The 18,367-nt window shown below is 47.7% G+C and overlaps 1 protein-coding gene across 1 annotated transcript in view; it reads left to right on the top strand.

The window, feature by feature from the left end:
* ATG3 (autophagy related 3) overlaps nt 1-8,076 on the top strand; it is a 40,545-nt gene extending 32,469 nt beyond the window's left edge. Inside the window, exons 11-13 of the mRNA XM_069761676.1 lie at nt 6,531-6,658; nt 7,204-7,272; nt 7,837-8,076. Coding sequence (XP_069617777.1) covers nt 6,531-6,658; nt 7,204-7,272; nt 7,837-7,918 — 279 coding nt within the window. The 3' untranslated portion in view covers nt 7,919-8,076. The remainder of the gene's footprint in view (nt 1-6,530; nt 6,659-7,203; nt 7,273-7,836) is intronic.
* The last annotated feature ends 10,291 nt before the right edge of the window (nt 8,077-18,367 follow it).

Genomic DNA, 18,367 nt, shown 5'->3' on the forward strand with positions numbered 1-18,367 from the left:
GCATTAAACTCTTCAGTTTAGCTTAGTGTCAGTAGGAGGTGGACACGGGTCTTTCTTTAGACCCTTATCTACCTCAATCTGCGTCGTTTCTTTTCAGGTTTTTTCCGGATGGGATACAGGGTGAACAGTCACACCTGTAGTCCCTCAAGCGGACTATGAGTACGGCGTGTACTGCCACCCCGTATCCTCATAGATCCCTCAGCAGGACCAAGAGCCTGGCACACAAGCGTGCTCAGAAGTCCGGTCCTGGCCCGTCCCCCACCCACTCGCCCACCAGAGCCTGTCGGTCGGAGGAGACGAGGACGTCCATCAGCAGCTCCTATGGACGTCTGATACCTTCTCAAGTTAGTAGCAGACGACGGGGGATTTTACTAGGTAAGTATTTCACGGGGCCTGCTTACGGCACACTCCGGCCTGCAGTTTTTCCTTCAGCGGTCGCTGGCTCCTAATTTAGGCCCCGGCCTTTCCCGGGGCCTACTTGCGGCGTACCAGCTGCCCTCAGCGTTCCCCCCTCAGCGTTCTATGCGGCGGCCTCTCCGGCGGCGCTCACCTCCACAGCCAGCTGGGGCCTATTCCGCCGATTCTTCTCTGGCGGCAGCGCTCCCTCCCTTATATGCGGCGGCTGCCGCGCCGCTCTGCCGGGCAGCGTCTGCGCCGCGGGGATCTTCCCTCCGGTCACTGGCTCCAAATTTAGGCCCCGGCTTTTCCGGGGCCTACTCCGGCGACTCTTCTCCGGCGGCAGCGCTCTCTTTCTTTCATGCGGCGGCTTCAGCGCCGCTCTGCCGGGCAGTGTCTTCGTCGCTCTGCCGGGCAGTGTCTGCGCCGCGGGGGTTCTTCTCAGCGGGCACCGGCTTCTAATTTAGGCCCCGGCTTTTCCGGGGCCTACTTCCGGTGCCGCGCTCCGCCCACTTCCTTCTTCATCGGGCGGGCTTTTTCCCGCCCGACATACTGTGCCTGCTCATCGGCGCCCCCCTGTCTGGCTCCGCCCCCTTCCTCCAGGGACAGAGTCTGTGTGTGCTCACCGCTTCTTAGCTGCAGGAGCTCACGCAGCGCGCCCCACACCTTCGCCACTGCATCCTCCGTGGGCACAAAATCTGCACAGAATCCAGCACCTCAGGGCAGGAGTTCTCCTCCGGCAAGTGGGACATCTTCCAGGACGGGTCCGTGAGTAGCTGCACTGCAGACTGACACCCCCCTCTGGCCCACTGTCCCCTAACCCACTGGCATCTTCAGAGGACCTCTCAAAATGTCTACCTCTAAAGGGGGCCGCTCTCGCCCCCCTACTTCTTCTTCTGCCTTAGTCACGTACTTTGCTTGTTCGTCCTGTAACAGCAAACTTCCCTCAGGTCAGTCCTCCCCGCTGTGTCAGTCCTGCAGCAACCCGATTGTTCCCACCGCCCAGGATCCCCCGGCTGTTCCGCCCGAGAGTGATCCCCCCATCCCAGGATGGGCCGCCTCTCTGTCACAATCGGTGGCCGATTTAACACGGGTATCTCAAACCCTGGTGTCCGCGCTGGATCGGTTACCCCTGCAGACCCCGGCCGTAGCCAGCGGGTCACAGGTACCGCCGCCAGAGCTCTCCTTGATAAGCCACAAAAGGTCCAGACAGGAACGTCGGTCTGAGTCCTCTTCGCGCTCCATCTCGCCGCTCGGCCCTCCCCCGCGGTTGGTGTCCCACCGATCCTCCTCCCCTGAGTCAGGCGAGGCATTATCTGATGCGCCTTCGGAGGATACTTCGGAGCTGGATCCTAACCAAATCGCCACCATGAGTGAGACAGTCCAGAACCTCATTGGGGCAATAAACCAAACATGTGGCATCAAGGATCCCTCTACGGAACCCGCAGATCAGGCGGTTTCGTTTAGACGGGCCAAACCACCTTCAAAATTTTTCGCTCCTCATCCTGAATTCGAGGAAATCGTGTCCAGAGAGAGAGAGAACCCCACTAGGCGTTTTCAGAGGGGAAAACGCCTGGGTGTGTTATATCCTTTTCCTCCAGAACTTACCGCCAATTGGACGGCCTCTCCCTCGGTGGACCCCCCTGTTTCCAGGCTGTCCACCAACACGGTGCTTCCTCTGTCCGGCGGAGCATCTCTGAAGGATTCTAACGATAGAGTTATAGAATCCTTCGTGAAATCTGCTTTTGAAACGGCTTCAGCGGCTCTATGTCCAGCTTTTGCGTCCACTTGGGCTTCAAAATCCATCTCAAAATGGGCCAAGGATCTTCGGCGAGGTATCCTGGATGGGGCGCCTCCCGCGCAATTAGCGGAACTTGCCAACCAGATTTCCCACGCTGGTGAATACCTGGTTTCCGCCTCCCTGGATGTCGCGTCTTGTGCGGCTCAAGCTTCCAGCAATGCCGTTGCCATCCGCCGGACCGTTTGGCTCAAGGCCTGGCAGGCGGACTTGTCATCCAAAAAGTCCCTCACTAGTCTGCCCTTCCAGGGCTCTCGCCTCTTTGGTTCCCAGCTGGACCAAATAATTAAGGACGCCACCGGGGGTACAAGTTCTCTTCTCCCCCAGGCCAAGCCTCGTCGCCCTCCTCCTAGACAACAGTTTCGTTCTTTTCGGCCTTTTCGTCGCTTCGCTGCGTCAAACTCCTTTTCCCAGCAGCAACAGAGGCCACAGGCACGTCAAGAGAAGAAGGCGGTGTCCTTTAGGCCCACTCCGTCCTGGCGTCCTCGTTTCTCCCAGGGTAGATCCTCCAGGCCCAGGACTGGAAGATCCACCTCGGCATGACTCTCGGCAAGACTCCAGCCCAACTCCCAGATTGGGTGGCCGTCTTCTCCTTTTCAGGGACGTCTGGATTTCCGCAGTAGAGGATGCATGGGTCAGGGAAGCTGTATCCTCGGGATACAAAATAGAATTCGCTTCCCGACCTCGAGATCGTTTCTTCCAATCCCGTCCTCCAAGAGACCCCGCTCTAGTTCCGGGCTTCTTCTCAGCCATCGCTTCTCTGCTCAAATCCGGGGTAATCGTTCCCGTCCCAGAAAAAGAACGCTTCACGGGTTTCTACTCGAATCTTTTTGTGGTACCGAAAAAAGACGGCAAAGTTCGCCCCATTCTGGACCTCAAATTGCTGAACAGGAGAGTTCGCCTGAGACACTTCAGGATGGAATCCCTTCGTTCAGTAATTGCTTCCATGGAGGCTCAGGAGTTTCTATGCTCAATAGATATCCAGGACGCCTACCTCCATGTCCCGATATTTCCCGGACATCACCGTTTCCTGCGCTTCGCAGTGCAACGAGATCATTTTCAGTTCGTCGCTCTGCCGTTCGGTCTTGCAACCGCGCCAAGAGTGTTCACAAAGATCATGGCGGCACTGATGGCCATCTTGAGAGTCAGAGGCTTGGTCCTATTTCCATATCTCGACGACATCCTCATCAAGGCTCCGTCCTTCGCTCAGGCCCACAAAAGCCTGTCCATTGTTCTCGACACCTTAGCCCGTTTCGGGTGGCTGGTAAACCGGAAGAAGTCCTGCCTTATTCCTTCTCAGCGCATCATCTTTCTGGGCATGCTTTTCGATACTCGTCAGAGCAGAGTCTTCCTTCCCACAGACAAGAGATCCTCTCTCTGTCGGGACATACGCTTGCTCCAGGGTCCTCGACCTCCCTCCCTCCGTTCGGCCATGAAGGTTCTGGGGAGGATGGTAGCTACATTGGAAGCGATTCCCTTCGCCCAATTCCATTCGCGACCCCTTCAGCAAGCCATTCTGTCTCAGTGGGACAGGTCGGTCTTCTCCCTGGATCGACCGATCAAACTCTCCTTTCGAGTCAGGCGGTCTCTCAACTGGTGGCTGACGTCACCTCTCATCTCCCAGGGCAGGTCCTTCCTTCCGGTTCACTGGCAGGTGGTGACAACGGACGCCAGCCTGCTCGGCTGGGGTGCGGTTTTTCGCCACCTGACGGTCCAGGGCCGCTGGTCGCTGCGGGAGTCATCTCTGCCGATCAACGTCCTCGAAATTCGGGCCATCTTCCTGTCCCTCCGCCACTGGGAAAGGATCCTCAGGGGCCTTCCAGTCCGGATCCAGACGGACAACGCCACGGCTGTGGCATATGTCAACCATCAGGGGGGGACTCGGAGCTCCTTGGCCCTTGCCGAGGTATCCAAGATCCTCCTTTGGGCAGAGGCAACGGTTCCGGTGATATCCGCGGTGCATATCCCCGGCGTGGAAAACTGGGCCGCCGACTTCCTCAGCCGCGAGGGCCTCGCGGCAGGGGAATGGTCCTTGCATCCGGAGGTCTTCCATCAGATTTGTCTTCGATGGGGAACTCCGGATGTGGATCTCACGGCGTCCCGAGTCAACAGGAAGGTTCCGCAGTTCGTCTCCAGGTCCCGCGATCCTCTCGCAGTGGGCGTCGATGCTCTGGCCATTCCTTGGTCACAGTTCGAGCTGCCCTACCTGTTCCCACCCCTTCCATTACTTCCCAAACTGTTGAAGAAGATCAAAGCGGAAGGGGTGCCGGTCATCCTGATCGCCCCGGATTGGCCCAGGAGAGCTTGGTTCGCGGAGCCCGTCAACCTTCTCGCGGACGCTCCCTGGCGCCTTCCAGACAGGCCCGATCTGCTGTCCCAGGGTCCGATCTGCCACCCGAATTCTCGGTCGCTCAGTTTAACGGCGTGGCTGTTGAGACCGCGGTTCTGAGCGTCCGGCCTTTCGGACCGGGAGATTCACACCATGATTCAGGCTCGGAAGCCTTCGTCTTCCAGGATCTACTACCGCACCTGGAAGGCCTACTTCCGGTGGTGCGAGTCCAACCGCGTTCCGCCTATGGTTTTTTCCCTGCCTTCTCTTTTGGCCTTCCTTCAGGCAGGACTGGATTCGGGCCTGGCTCTTAGTTCCCTGAAGGGTCAGGTCTCTGCGCTTTCCATCCTCTTTCAGAAGACCTTGGCCTCTCGGCCACAGGTTAAGACCTTCTTTCAGGGGGTAGCCCACGCCGTCCCGCCGTACAGGGCCCCTGTGGAGGCATGGGACCTAAACCTGGTACTGGACGTTCTGAAGGTTTCTCCCTTTGAACCTCTTAGGGAGATTCCTCTATCAGTTTTATCATGGAAGGTAGCCTTTCTTGTGGCCATCACGTCCATTCGCCGCGTTTCCGAGCTGGCGGCCCTGTCTTGCCGTCCTCCGTTTTTGGTCATTCACCAGGACAAGGTGGTCTTCCGGCCCCCACCTTCTTTTCTTCCTAAGGTGGTTTCCACCTTCCACCTCAACGAGGACATCGTTCTACCTTCCTTTTGTCCAGCTCCGACTCATCCTCTGGAGCGATCATTGAACAAGCTGGATCTTGTCAGGGCTGTGAGGATCTATCTGGACAGAACGTCCACTTTCCGGAAGACGGATTCCTTTTTCGTCATTCCTGATGGCACGCGCAGAGGCCAGCCGGCTTCTAAAGCGACTATTGCTCGATGGATCAGAATGGCAATCTTGGAGGCTTACCGGGTCAAGAACAGTGCCCCCTCCTGGGATTAAGGCTCACTCTACCCGGGCAGTCGGCGCCTCCTGGGCGGTGCACCACAGGGCTTCCGCCCTACAGCTGTGCAAAGCGGCAACTTGGTCTTCCATCCACACGTTCGCCAAATTTTACAAGGTCCATACCTACGCATCGGCGGACGCCAGCCTAGGCAGAAGGATCCTGCAGGCGGCAGTGGTGAGTCCTCTGACCTGATGGAAGTCTGTTTTTCCCGCCCTTGGGACTGCTTTGGGACGTCCCATGGTTCCTGTGTCCCCCAATGAGAGGCGATAAAGAAAACAGGATTTTTGGTTGCTTACCGTAAAATCTGTTTCTTGAAGCCTCCATTGGGGGACACAGCTCCCTCCCAATGTTTTTTGTTATATGTTTTCTGACTGTTCTCACGTTTACAGTTCTCAAGTTTGTGGTTATGGTTTTTCAACCTTGTTCTTTCTCCTACTGCGTTCTCACTAACTGAAGAGTTTAATGCCAGTCGGTGGGGTGTACCCTGCAGAGGAGGAGCTAACTTTTTTATTTGCATAGTGTCAGCCTCCTAGTGGCAGCAGCATACACCCATGGTTCCTGTGTCCCCCAATGGAGGCTTCAAGAAACAGATTTTACGGTAAGCAACCAAAAATCCTGTTTTTTCTTGCGTAAATTGACAATGCAAATTTTTAAATCCTCAGCAAGCCAATTCTTCATTTTCAGATTTGCCCTTCAAGCATGGGGTAAAATCTGCTACAAATACGTGGCAACATTCAGTCATGTCACGCGGATTTGCTGCAGAAAGTGCACTTAATCACTATATATTGGAGAAGGGTATAAATCCTATCCCTACTCCAATATACAGTCATTCTTTGAGTAATTTGGGGAAACTGTTTGTAGCAGTAATGTGCATTTACCTGAATGTGTAGCAAAATGTAAAATTCTGTTAAAAAAGGGAGGTTAGGGTTAGAAAATTGCCCTTTTGGTCCACGCTATTAAACATTTATGGCCCACAAAAATGAAATGTCGTAATGAACTTGGGAACAGTATTGCATTTTCTTTTGTTGCACGTTTCTATGTTTCTTTGTAACTTCCAGCAACGTCAGCCACTGACTGTAGAAAACATGTATGAAGACATTAGCCAAGATCATGTGAAAAAAACGGTGACCATTGAAAATCACCCTCATCTGCCACCACCAGCTATGTGTTCAGTACATCCATGCAGGTAAACTACATTAATGATATGTACCTGGTGACATGAGAACATGGCGTCATTCTAAGTTATTGTGTTTGACAGCACAGCTGCAGTATCCTCATAAGCACTTTGCATCGAGAGGTTAATGCACGTGATATCTGAGTGTAGCCCAATATGGACCTCAGAATATGTAAAATTGAAATAACAATGGAAAATTGAAATCCACGGTGTCCATGATTGTGGTAAATCCGCATCATGTCACAACAAAATCGTCGTTTTCCCATTTTGCTACTGCAGAGTATCCGTCTTCTATGGGTGCGTCCTTCTGCATCTCGGTAAACGTAGAGGTGTCATGGAGGATGGAAAGGAGGGGATCATTTTACAAGTGACCTCTGCAACGTATTTCCAAATAGCAGAAATAGAGACTTGATGGTTTGGTGAAATTGCACATTAGTCCCCCAAGATCACTGAGAAGTTAAGACTATGAAATGTGGTTGGGAGAAATGTTGATCTTGTTACTCCAAATGGTTCCCTTAACGCAGCCTCTGTCCAAATGTTGTGTTTTTTCTTGTTAGGCATGCAGAAGTTATGAAGAAAATCATTGAGACCGTGGCGGAAGGCGGCGGAGAGTTGGGGGTTCACATGTATCCTTTCCTTTGTTTCTATACAGTATACAATAATTGACCATGCCATTTTATTTGTAGAGAAAATCTAGTTTGAAGATCCAGCCAGGACTAGCGGCGAGGCTAGCCTAGCACTGCACCTGGACTCGTCAGTCCTGTCTAACAGCGCTGGAAGAAGCAGTCCCCATGCTGCGCTGCACTAGTCTAGTTTCTGGTTATGCGGGGTTTATGCTCCTTACCACTTGTGGTAATAATTTTATGGTTTGTGTAAATTCTTGTCACTACTAGATTGACTTTTTTTCAAAACTATAATATTACAGGTCATGGTACTAGATTCAGTGATGGGGTGTTGATCCAGGGAGCTAGTCTGTGGCCGTATGTAGAGTCGGGAAGGAATTTTTCCCCTAATATGGAGCTATTCGTGTCTGCCCCATGGGGTTTTTGCCTTCCTGTGGATCAATATGTTAGGATATAGGTTGAAACCAATGGATGTAAGTCTACATTCAGCCATATGAAACCATGCCACGATCAGGGTGAATAATGCTGACTGTACATCTGTTATCTTCCTTAATGTGACCTTACCAGGTATCTTCTCATTTTTCTAAAATTTGTACAGGCTGTCATTCCCACTATAGAATACGATTACACACGGCATTTTACAATGTAACTGCTATTGTTTACCTGCAAGTTCCATTGAAGCTCCAATTTTTACTAACAGACTCAGAAATATCCATGTTTTTTTTTTTTCCATCAGTACAATTCTTCAACATTTCTGTAATAATGTATAATATACTTCTTTGATTAAATTTCTGCATTTAAACAGTTTCCAGGTTCATTTGTTTCTGTTCATTGCATAAAATATTTGAAATGTGTTTTTGATTGTATTTATGTAAATAGAAAAGTAAGTTGATGAGCAATTAGGACATAGAGGTCAAACTCGGGCCCGGGGGCCAAATCTGGACTGCAGTGCAATTTATATTAGGCCCAAGAAAATACCAAACGTCTACTAGAGCTGGCCCGCCAGTAAACAGAACATGCACCGCTAATACTACAAATCCCGCATTTCCAGTCCGACATGCTCCCTGGTTACTACAAAGCTATTTACAACCTTGTCCTTAGTAATACTTTCCCCAGCCGTGGCGCACTTTCTGACCGGTGTTCACCTGAGCCGGAAGTTCCCTCCTCTTCTCCCTACATCAGCGCACACTCCCCTTATACATTCCAGCGCTCATAGTGCCTACAACCCTCTACCTCCTACTAGCTGGGCACAGGTATGCTATTGAGCCACTGCGCTCATGCCATGATTTATCTTATTGTTATGTTTGGTCATGTACTTTCTATTTTGTTTTGTTTTTTTGTACATTATCCTTTCCCTATGTATTGAGATCTTACCCTTTTTGTTCACTCCCTACCATCTTGACTCTGTGAATATTATTGTTTCAGTGCTGTTAATGTACTTCTGATGTTCCTTCTATTTGAGGGTCACCACACCCTTTGTATTCCTCCATATACTATCTACCATCCTCACAACCCTAAATTTTCCTGCATTATTAGGGTTCTTCCTACCCTTTCACATTCCCCCAACCCCAGGGCTGTGGAGTCGGTAAGCCAAACCTCTGACTCTTCAATTTCCATGTCAACGAGTCCGACTCCCTCATACATGGCTCATGTTTAAGTGATACATTTACTGTAGTAAAATGGTATCAGGCTTTTAATCTTTATTATGATATAATCAAGCCATTTAGATACAACATAAAATATATTTATTGGAATACAACTTTAGAACAAATATTTTATGCATATTTACAATTTATTATACGCTCTGCAGTAAGTGGGGAAAAAACAGTTTTCAATAAAAATGTACTGAATAGCATTTGTGCAGTCTATGAATTTGTTCTGAGAAATAATATCGCCTCAATCAGATCCTCCTTTATAGATGACCTCAAATCTGACCTAATTATTTTAAGGCTAGAGAACAACCTCTCTACACTAACGTGGGTTGGTGGCAAAGCAGGAACCACATGGGCAACATCTCTAACAATTTCCGGGTATAAAGGAATTGCCTCGTGCACAGTCAGTTTTGATGAACGATTGAACTCTTCTACTTTGAGAGAAAGTGAAACATTTTGCTGAAATATGGTCAATCTGTTTTCTATGGGAGTGGAATCTTTTCCCTGCAGCAACGCTTTACCTGCTCCATGTCGTCCAAATACTTGTCGAAATCAAACTAACTCCTCATCTGATGAGTCCTCTTGCTCTGTAGACCACTCATCCTAACTCCAACCTCAATCAGAGCTTCTTTTCCTTTAGCAAGCTGTTGATAATCCAGCAATATAGGATGACTCGGGTCCACATAAACAGCTGCCAGAAGAGTTTTATTTTCGAATAGCAGTGTCTCTCTCTGTTTGATTGAAGCAGCAATGCCATCTGCGACTAAACCTCCTCTTCAGGACAGGCAAAACAACAAGTTGTTCCACTCCTTTATAAAATGCCAGGAGTTAAATCCTCAGCTTGTAACTTTTTAGTCACTGTAACTGGGTGATGAAGCAATTCCTTCAGCCACCTGTGTCCAATGACCTTCATGTAGTGTTACCTGAGGGTTGGCCATATCTACAAGAAAGGGTTTCAGCTCAAGCAATTGCTCAATCATTAAATAGGTGCTGCCCCACCGAGTGGCTTGCTCCACAATGACCCCTTTTCCAGCACATCTTTTCAAGATGGAATCAATTTTAGGGGTTCTGGCAGCAATAGCCAATTTCCTCACTTTGCTAATCGGAGTTCCAGCATGTCCCTCTTGCAGACTATCTCTTACTGCCAGCTGCAGCGTATAAACAACACAGCACATGTGATGAATAGGATAAAGGGGTGAAGCAGCTTCAACAAGATCATCTAATTGTAAAGAATCATTTTGCTGTTCTTTGGTAGTAATACCTGTTTGTTCTTCCGTTATGGGACCAGCACTGTGGCCTTCGATCTCCAACATGCCGAATGTGAAATGTTCTTCTAGCTGCTGTTCACCTTCATTATTCTCATTCATCAGTTTACTTGTACTTGTCATGTTTGAAGCATTATCAATTACAATAGCAAGAGCCTGTTCTTTATTTAGTTCATAATCTTGCAGAACCTTTTCCCTAAGGTCTGGAGAAACTGGCTGCTGTGATGAGCTTTAGTATTTTTTACTGCCAGTGTCTTGGTAACAATTTATTTTGTTGTCTCAAACATATCGAACGTTGATAGAAAAATAGTTCTCTCTGTGAGTGTGCAGGCATCGATTTTTAAGAAATACAAAACGTCTCTTGAGTCTTTTTAAGCTCTTCCTTTGGGTTAAGGCCTTCTTCAATCACTAATTTTCTAATACTTTCTCTTTCGAGAGAAACACCAAGTTTGCGAGCCATTTCTCCATTAAGAGCTGTAAAAGCTGGTCGTGCAAATAGTGATAATGGTACACAGTCCTTCACAATAAACTTAATGAGCTGTCTTTTAAACACATCTGATGTCATTGTTACAGTAACTTTGTCACTTACAAAATATCTTAAAACTGACGTTTGAGACGCTCGTTCCTCCTTTGCTTGTCGGGAAGTGCTGGTCTCTGGTTTCTTGGTGCTGCTGTCATCTTTTCAGTCACAGCTTTGTAAACTTCTGGGTGGCAGCGTTGTAAATGTGTTTCTCTAGTCACCTTCCACGACGGCATATGGAGGTTGTCTCTTTGCCCTAATGGGGAACAGGAAACATAGAGAGGTTAAAAGCACCTCCCACCTCCCACTCGCCAGTGTCTTTCCTGTTCCCCATGGGACAGGGAGAGGTTTCCATATGCTGTAGTGGCCGGCGACTACAGTTATTATTACAGGTCTTACCTGTTTAAGCCGGGCAGCTGGTGTCGCCCCGTGCCTCTCCTTGAGCTGCTCCCGTCGTCCTGCTTGTCAGGTACCTCGGGACTCTTCCCGGCCTTCCTGCGCCCCCACGAGGGTAAAGCAGGCTGGGATCCCCAGCCGGGATCCTCTCTGAGCTTCCCGGCTTCCTCCCCTCCATGCTGCTCGGTTCGGCGTTCCAGGAGTGACGTCAGCGGTCGCGCGCGCGTCACCTCCGTTTTTTCCGTATCTCCCTGAAGCCGGTACTTCCGGGTTTCGCCGGTGGCGTTGTCGGAGCAATGGCGTCCCACACGTGGATCCTGGAGGGGGAGGGGGAATCCTATCGCTGGAGGCAGGTGCTAGGAGCGGTGCTCCATAAAAGCCTGCTGAATCACCACTGAAGGTAAGACTAAAATCTCTTCAGCATGGACAGTTCTTAATGCCCTGCATCTGCAGAGCCCAGTGCTGCCCCTGCTACTGTGAGTAAGCAGGGACTGGATCCGGGAGGTAGTTTCCTTAGGGGTTAGCTCCTCATTCTTCTCTCCCTTTCTGTTTTCAGGGAGAAAAGTCTGCCCCTAGAGCTACTATTAGGAAGAAGTGTCCGGTCTGTTCTACAAAGCTCCCTCCTATCTGGGATAAAAAACTCTGCCAGCCATGTACTGACAGGATAGTTAAAGCTGAGCAACCATCCCTTCTAGATGAGATACGCTCTCTTGTTAAACAGGAGGTACAATCTTCCTTAGCAGCTTTTACACCACCACCTCCGCCACCACATTCCCCAGCTAGGAAGAGGAAGATTCAGGTCGTAGAATCTGATTCTGATTCAGACCACTCTTTTTCTTCATCTGCTGGCTGGTAAGATCCAGCATCCCCTAAGGCTGAGGTCAGGAAATACCTCTTCTCCTCAGATTATATTGAGGACCTGGTGTCTGCTGTTCGTAACACTATGGGGCTTGAAGAGGAACCTGTACCACAGTCCATACAGGATCTTATGTTTGGTGGGCTCAGATCGGAGAAAAAGGCAGGATTCCCTGTTCACGCTAATGTTATTAGTATGATTGAGCAAGAATGGGAACTCCCTGAAAAGCGCTTTAGTAGGTCTTCTGAGATGAAACATAGATTTCCTCTAGAAGGTGATCTTGTCAAACTTGACATTCCCGAGGTGGATGTGCAGGAGGCCAGAGTCGCCAAAAGAACAGCACTCCCCTTTGAGGATGCGTCGCAATTGAAAGATCCTATGGACAGGAAGATTGAGAGTCTCCTGAAGAAGTCCTGGGAAACTTCTGTCCTCAAGGCTAATATCGCCTCTACCTGCGTAGCTAGGACCCTTTCCTGCTGGCTGGAGAAATTAGAATCTCACATTTCTCAGGGTACCTCTAGAAGTGAGATGTTGGATTCACTCCCTATCTTACATAAGGCTACTGGGTTTCTGGCGGACGCTTCTCTGGAATCTGTTAGAATTGCCGCCAGATCTTTAGTGCTCTCTAACTCTGCCAGAAGAGCTCTCTGGCTTAAACGATGGAGTGGTGACATCACTTCTAAGGCCAAGTTATGCGCCATCCCCTTTAAGGGGGATTATGTGTTTGGTCCAGCTTTAGACGACATCCTTGATAAGGCTACAGACAAGAAAAAGGCGCTTCTGGAGCAAAAACAACTGAGGAAACGGTTTTTTCGTGCCCCACTGTCTCAGCCCTCTCAGCAGATAGGTAAAGGCAAAACCGGCAGGTGGAGCTATGCTAAAGGCAGAGAGAAAAATATCTTCACCTCTCAACAACAACAACAGCAGTAGCAGTCATTCTAACAAGATAAACAATGACTCCGACCCGGTGGGGGGAAGACTCAAAATATGTGGATCAGTGGAAAAACATCACCAGCTCCCACTGGGTCCTCAATGTTATTAAAGAGGGCCTATTGATCGAGTTAACTTCTCCCCCCCTCAGGGTCTAAAGATTACTACCCCCTCAATAAGGGATCACAAATTGTTAACATTGGGTCTCAGATCTTCTAAGATCAAACGTGATCTCCCCAATTCCACAATCAGAATGGGGTCTGGGACATTATTCCCGATTATTCCTGGTACCCAAACCATCAGGGGAAGTACGTATCATCATAAATCTAAAAGGTCTGAATCAGTATGTGAAATATCGAAGATTCAAGATGGAGTCTGTAAAATCAGCCATTCCCTTAATAGATCAACACTCCTTTATGGCGACAATCGACCTAAAGGATGCATATTTTCATATCCCTATTCACCCGAGACACAAAAAATATCTCAGGTTTGCGATTCAGGGGAATCATCAGGTGGAGCACTATCAGTTTGGAGTCCTTCCCTTCGGCTTCTCATGAGCTCCGAGGGTATTCTCCAAAGTAATGGCAGAAGCAGTGTCATTCATCCGGAGACAAGGGGTTTGTATAGTGCCCTATCTGGACGATCTGCTGATAGTGGCTCCCACCAAAATGACCCTGGTATCTCATGTGTCAACCACATTAGAGATATTGAAGTCTCTGGGTTGGATACCGAACATAAAGAAATCTCAGCTTCAACCCTCAAAAACCAGAAAGTTTTTGGGAGTAATTCTGGACTCTGAAAAACAAATGTCCTTCCTTCCAGACGATCACAGACTACCATTAGTAGTAAAGATCAAGAAATACAAAGAGATGAGATCTCCTACACTCCGGGAGGGAATGTCGCTCTTAGGCTCCATGACAGCCTGCATTCAGTCGGTGGCTTGGGCTCAAGCCCACTCAAGAATTCTCCAGACCCATGTGCTAGACAATTGGGATGGTCGTCCCGGTTCTTTAAACAAAAGGATTCACACTCCAGGTCGGGTGAAAGCATCCTTAACATGGTGGATGAAATCCGAAAACCTTCGCAGGGGTGTGAGTTAGATTCAATTCCCGATAACCACGATCAAATCAGATGCCAGCAAGAGGGGCTGGGGAGCCATGATAAATCATGTTCCTTATCAGGGTCTTTGGGACCAGTCAATCAGAGAGAGGTCGTCAAACTTCCGAGAACTCAAAGCTGTGGAAGAAGCTCTCCTAGCAGCAAATCGTCAGCTCTCTGGACAACATGTCCAGATACAGTGGGGCAAAAAAGTATTTAGTCAGTCAGCAATAGTGCAAGTTCCACCACTTAAAAAGATGAGAGGCGTCTGTAATTTACATCATAGGTAGACCTCAACTATGGGAGACAAACTGAGAAAAAAAATCCAGAAAATCACATTGTCTGTTTTTTAACATTTTATTTGCATATTATGGTGGAAAATAAGTATTTGGTCAGAAACAAAATTTCATCTCAATACTTTGTAATATATCCTTTGTTGGCAATGACAGAGGTCAAACGTTTTCTGTAAGTCTTCACAAGGTTGCCACACACTGTTGTTGGTATGTTGGCCCATTCCTCCATGCAGATCTCCTCTAGAGCAGTGATGTTTTTGGCTTTTCGCTTGGCAACACGGACTTTCAACTCTCTCCAAAGGTTTTCTATAGGGTTGAGATCTGGAGACTGGCTAGGCCACTCCAGGACCTTGAAATGCTTCTTACGAAGCCACTCCTTCGTTGCCCTGGCGGTGTGCTTTGGATCATTGTCATGTTGAAAGACCCATCCACGTTTCATCTTCAATGCCCTTGCTGATGGAAGGAGGTTTGCACTCAAAATCTCACGATACATGGCCCCATTCATTCTTTCATGTACCCGGATCAGTCGTCCTGGCCCCTTTGCAGAGAAACAGCCCCAAAGCATGATGTTTCCACCACCATGCTTTACAGTAGGTATGGTGTTTGATAGATGCAACTCAGTATTCTTTTTCCTCCAAACACGACAAGTTGTGTTTCTACCAAACAGTAGCAGTTTGGTTTCATCAGACCATAGGACATTCTCCCAAAACTCCTCTGGATCATCCAAATGCTCTCTAGCAAACTTCAGACGGGCCCGTACATGTACTGGCTTAAGCAGTGGGACACGTCTGGCACTGCAGGATCTGAGTCCATGGTGGCGTAGTGTGTTACTTATGGTAGGCCTTGTTACATTGGTCCCAGCTCTCTGCAGTTCATTCACTAGGTCCCCCCGTGTGGTTCTGGGATTTTTGCTCACCGTTCTTGTGATCATTCTGACCCCACGGGGTGGGATTTTGCGTGGAGCCCCAGATCGAGGGAGATTATCAGTGGTCTTGTATGTCTTCCATTTTCTAATTATTGCTCCCACTGTTGATTTCTTCACTCCAAGCTGGTTGGCTATTGCAGATTCAGTCTTCCCAGCCTGGTGCAGGGCTACAATTTTGTTTCTGGTGTCCTTTGACAGCTCTTTGGTCTTCACCATAGTGGAGTTTGGAGTCAGACTGTTTGAGGGTGTGCACAGGTGTCTTTTTATACTGATAACAAGTTTAAACAGGTGCCATTACTACAGGTAATGAGTGGAGGAAAGAGGAGACTCTTAAAGAAGAAGTTACAGGTCTGTGAGAGCCAGAAATCTTGATTGTTTGTTTCTGACCAAATACTTATTTTCCACCATAATATGCAAAAAAAAATGATAAAAAAACAGACAATGTGATTTTCTGGATTTTTTATTCTCAGTTTGTCTCCCATAGTTGAGGTCTACCTATGATGTAAATTACAGACGCCTCTCATCTTTTTAAGTGGTGGAACTTGCACTATTGCTGACTGAATAAATACTTTTTTGCCCCACTGTATACTCGGACAACATGACCACGGTGGCTCATATCAGACATCAGGGCAGTACAAAATTCACCAGTCTAAAAAAGATCTCTGCCCGAATTTTTGCCTGGGCCGAAAAACACATACTGTCCCTTACGGCAACTCACCTAAAAGGTACTGCCAATTTTCAGGCAGATTATCTGAGCCGCCAGGATATTCACCCAGGCAAATGGAGTCTGGATCGGCAAACATTCAACCTACTGGTAAACAGATGGGGTCTCCCGGAGGTCGACCTCTTTGCCTCTCACCAAAATGCGAAAGTCGAAACATTTTTTTCCTTGGATCCAAGAGGAAATCCCAGAGCAGTAGACGCCTTACTTCAAGACTGGCACTTTCATCTGGCTTATGCATTTCCGCCCATCCCGATTCTTGCAAGGGTGTTACGGAAAATTTGGATAGAAAAGACCCCAACTATTTTGGTTGCTCCATTTTCGCCCAAGAGAAGTTGGTTCAACCTGATTATCCAACTACAGGTGGACGGACCGGTAATGTTACCGATGAAAGACAATCTCCTTTCTCAAGGGCCAGTTCTTCACTCAGACCCTCAGAAATGGAATTTAGCGGCGTGGTTTCTGAAGCCAATGTGTTGAGAGCAAAAGGGTTATCAAACCCTGTTATAGCTACTCTACAAAAATCCAGAAAACCGGTAACAAACGCTATTTATAATAAAATCTGGAAAAAATTTTCATCTTTTTGTCTGCCTAACCCTCCGGACCCCCTTAGGCCAGATATACCTAAGATATTAGATTTTTTACAAAGAGGCCTGGAAATTGGTCTGAAACCCAGTACTCTGAAGGTCCAGGTCTCTGCGCTCAATTCTATCTTTGATCAAGATCTAGCAGGACATCGTTGGATTAAAAGGTTCATGACCTCAGCAAACAGAATAAACCCTAGGAAGCAAGTTGTAGTTCCTCCATGGGATCTCAATATTGTGCTTCAAGGCCTTACAGGTCCACCATTTGAACCTCTGTCTACCTGTTCCCCACAAAATCTCGCTTACAAAACTTTTCTTGGTAGCTATAACTTCAGCTAGAAGAGTGGGTGAATTACAGGCCTTATCAATAAGAGAACCTTATCTACTGGTTAGAGAAGACTCAGTAGTACTCTGACTTGATCCCTCTTTCCTTCCAAAAGTGGTCTCTGAATTTCATCGTTCTCAAGAAATCGTGCTACCAACCTTTTGCAATAATCCTGCAAACTCTGAAGAAAGAAAATTTAATACTCTCGATGTTCGGCGTATTCTGCTACATTACTTGGATCAAACCCGTGCTCTTAGAGTTGATCATAACCTTTTTGTCCACTCCTCAGGACAAAATAAGGGAAGGAAGGTAGCCAAGAGTACCATTGCTACATGGATTAAAAAAGCCATAACAGAAGCTTACCTTGCTCAAAATAAACTACCTCCGGTAGGGATCAAGGCCCATTCAACTAGATCTACGTCGGTCTCCTGGGCAGAAAGAGCAGACGCATCTCCGGAGCAGATCTGCAGGGCAGCTACATGGTCTTCACTCCATACCTTCTCCAAACATTATAGATTGGACGTATTATCCAATAGAGATTTAGTTTTCGGCCGCAAGGTTCTTCAGGCCGTTGTCCCTCCCTAGTGCCAATTAGTTGGTATTCCTCCATATGCCGTCGTGGAAGGTGACTAGAGAAAATAGAATTATTCTTACCGTTAATTCGGTTTCTAGGAACCTTCCACGACGGCGCTAATTTCCCACCCTCTATATTCCTGGATTGATTCTGGGATTCAGAAGGTAAACCGGTGCTATGGTTTCAGTTGTAAGTCACTGGCGAGTGGGAGGTGCTTTTAACCTTTCTGTGTTTCCTGTTCCCCATTAGGGCAAAGAGACAACCTCCATATGCCGTCGTGGAAGGTTCCCAGAAACCGAATTAACGGTAAGAATAATTCTATTTTAGATTGGAAGCTCTAGAAGGAGCTCTTTTACCTCTGCCTGAGTATGCACTGATTTTGACATCACAGCATTTTTCATCTGGGTCACGTATGCACTGACAAACAAAATAATTATTATCTTGAGTCACTGTGAAATGCTCAAATACAGCTAACTTCATAATATGCTTCTTAGACATTTTGTAATTATGTAAATTCGCTCTCAAAATAATTTGTCCTGTAAAAAACAAAAAATGTGTAATTCTGGCAAGAATAGGGAATTATGCACTGTATAATTTGGGATAGAAATAAAACAATCTTTGCATAAATCAATAGGACAGATGAGAAGTATAAAGTTTGTAAAATGTGTTCGCTTTACTCTGAACTTTCAACGTCAAGGCTTGTCTCAGCAGGGTACAGCTCACCAAATGCTTCACATATTTCTTCAGTCTATGAAGAGGGAGGGACCATGTTTGTGCTGTTATATTCCAGAACACACACATATATATATATGCCCTTATCGATCCTGTTACTGTATTTCCGAATTTGAGATGTTAGAAAACATTTTTTCCCCTTATATTCCATGTATAGTGTATACTAGTCATCAGAGCAGCTAATTTCTCCAAATATGAGCAAAGAGGAGAAACAAACTAAAACATCA

Source organism: Ranitomeya imitator, chromosome 3, assembly GCF_032444005.1.
Source record: "Ranitomeya imitator isolate aRanImi1 chromosome 3, aRanImi1.pri, whole genome shotgun sequence".
In the NCBI taxonomy this organism is placed as follows: domain Eukaryota; kingdom Metazoa; phylum Chordata; class Amphibia; order Anura; family Dendrobatidae; genus Ranitomeya; species Ranitomeya imitator.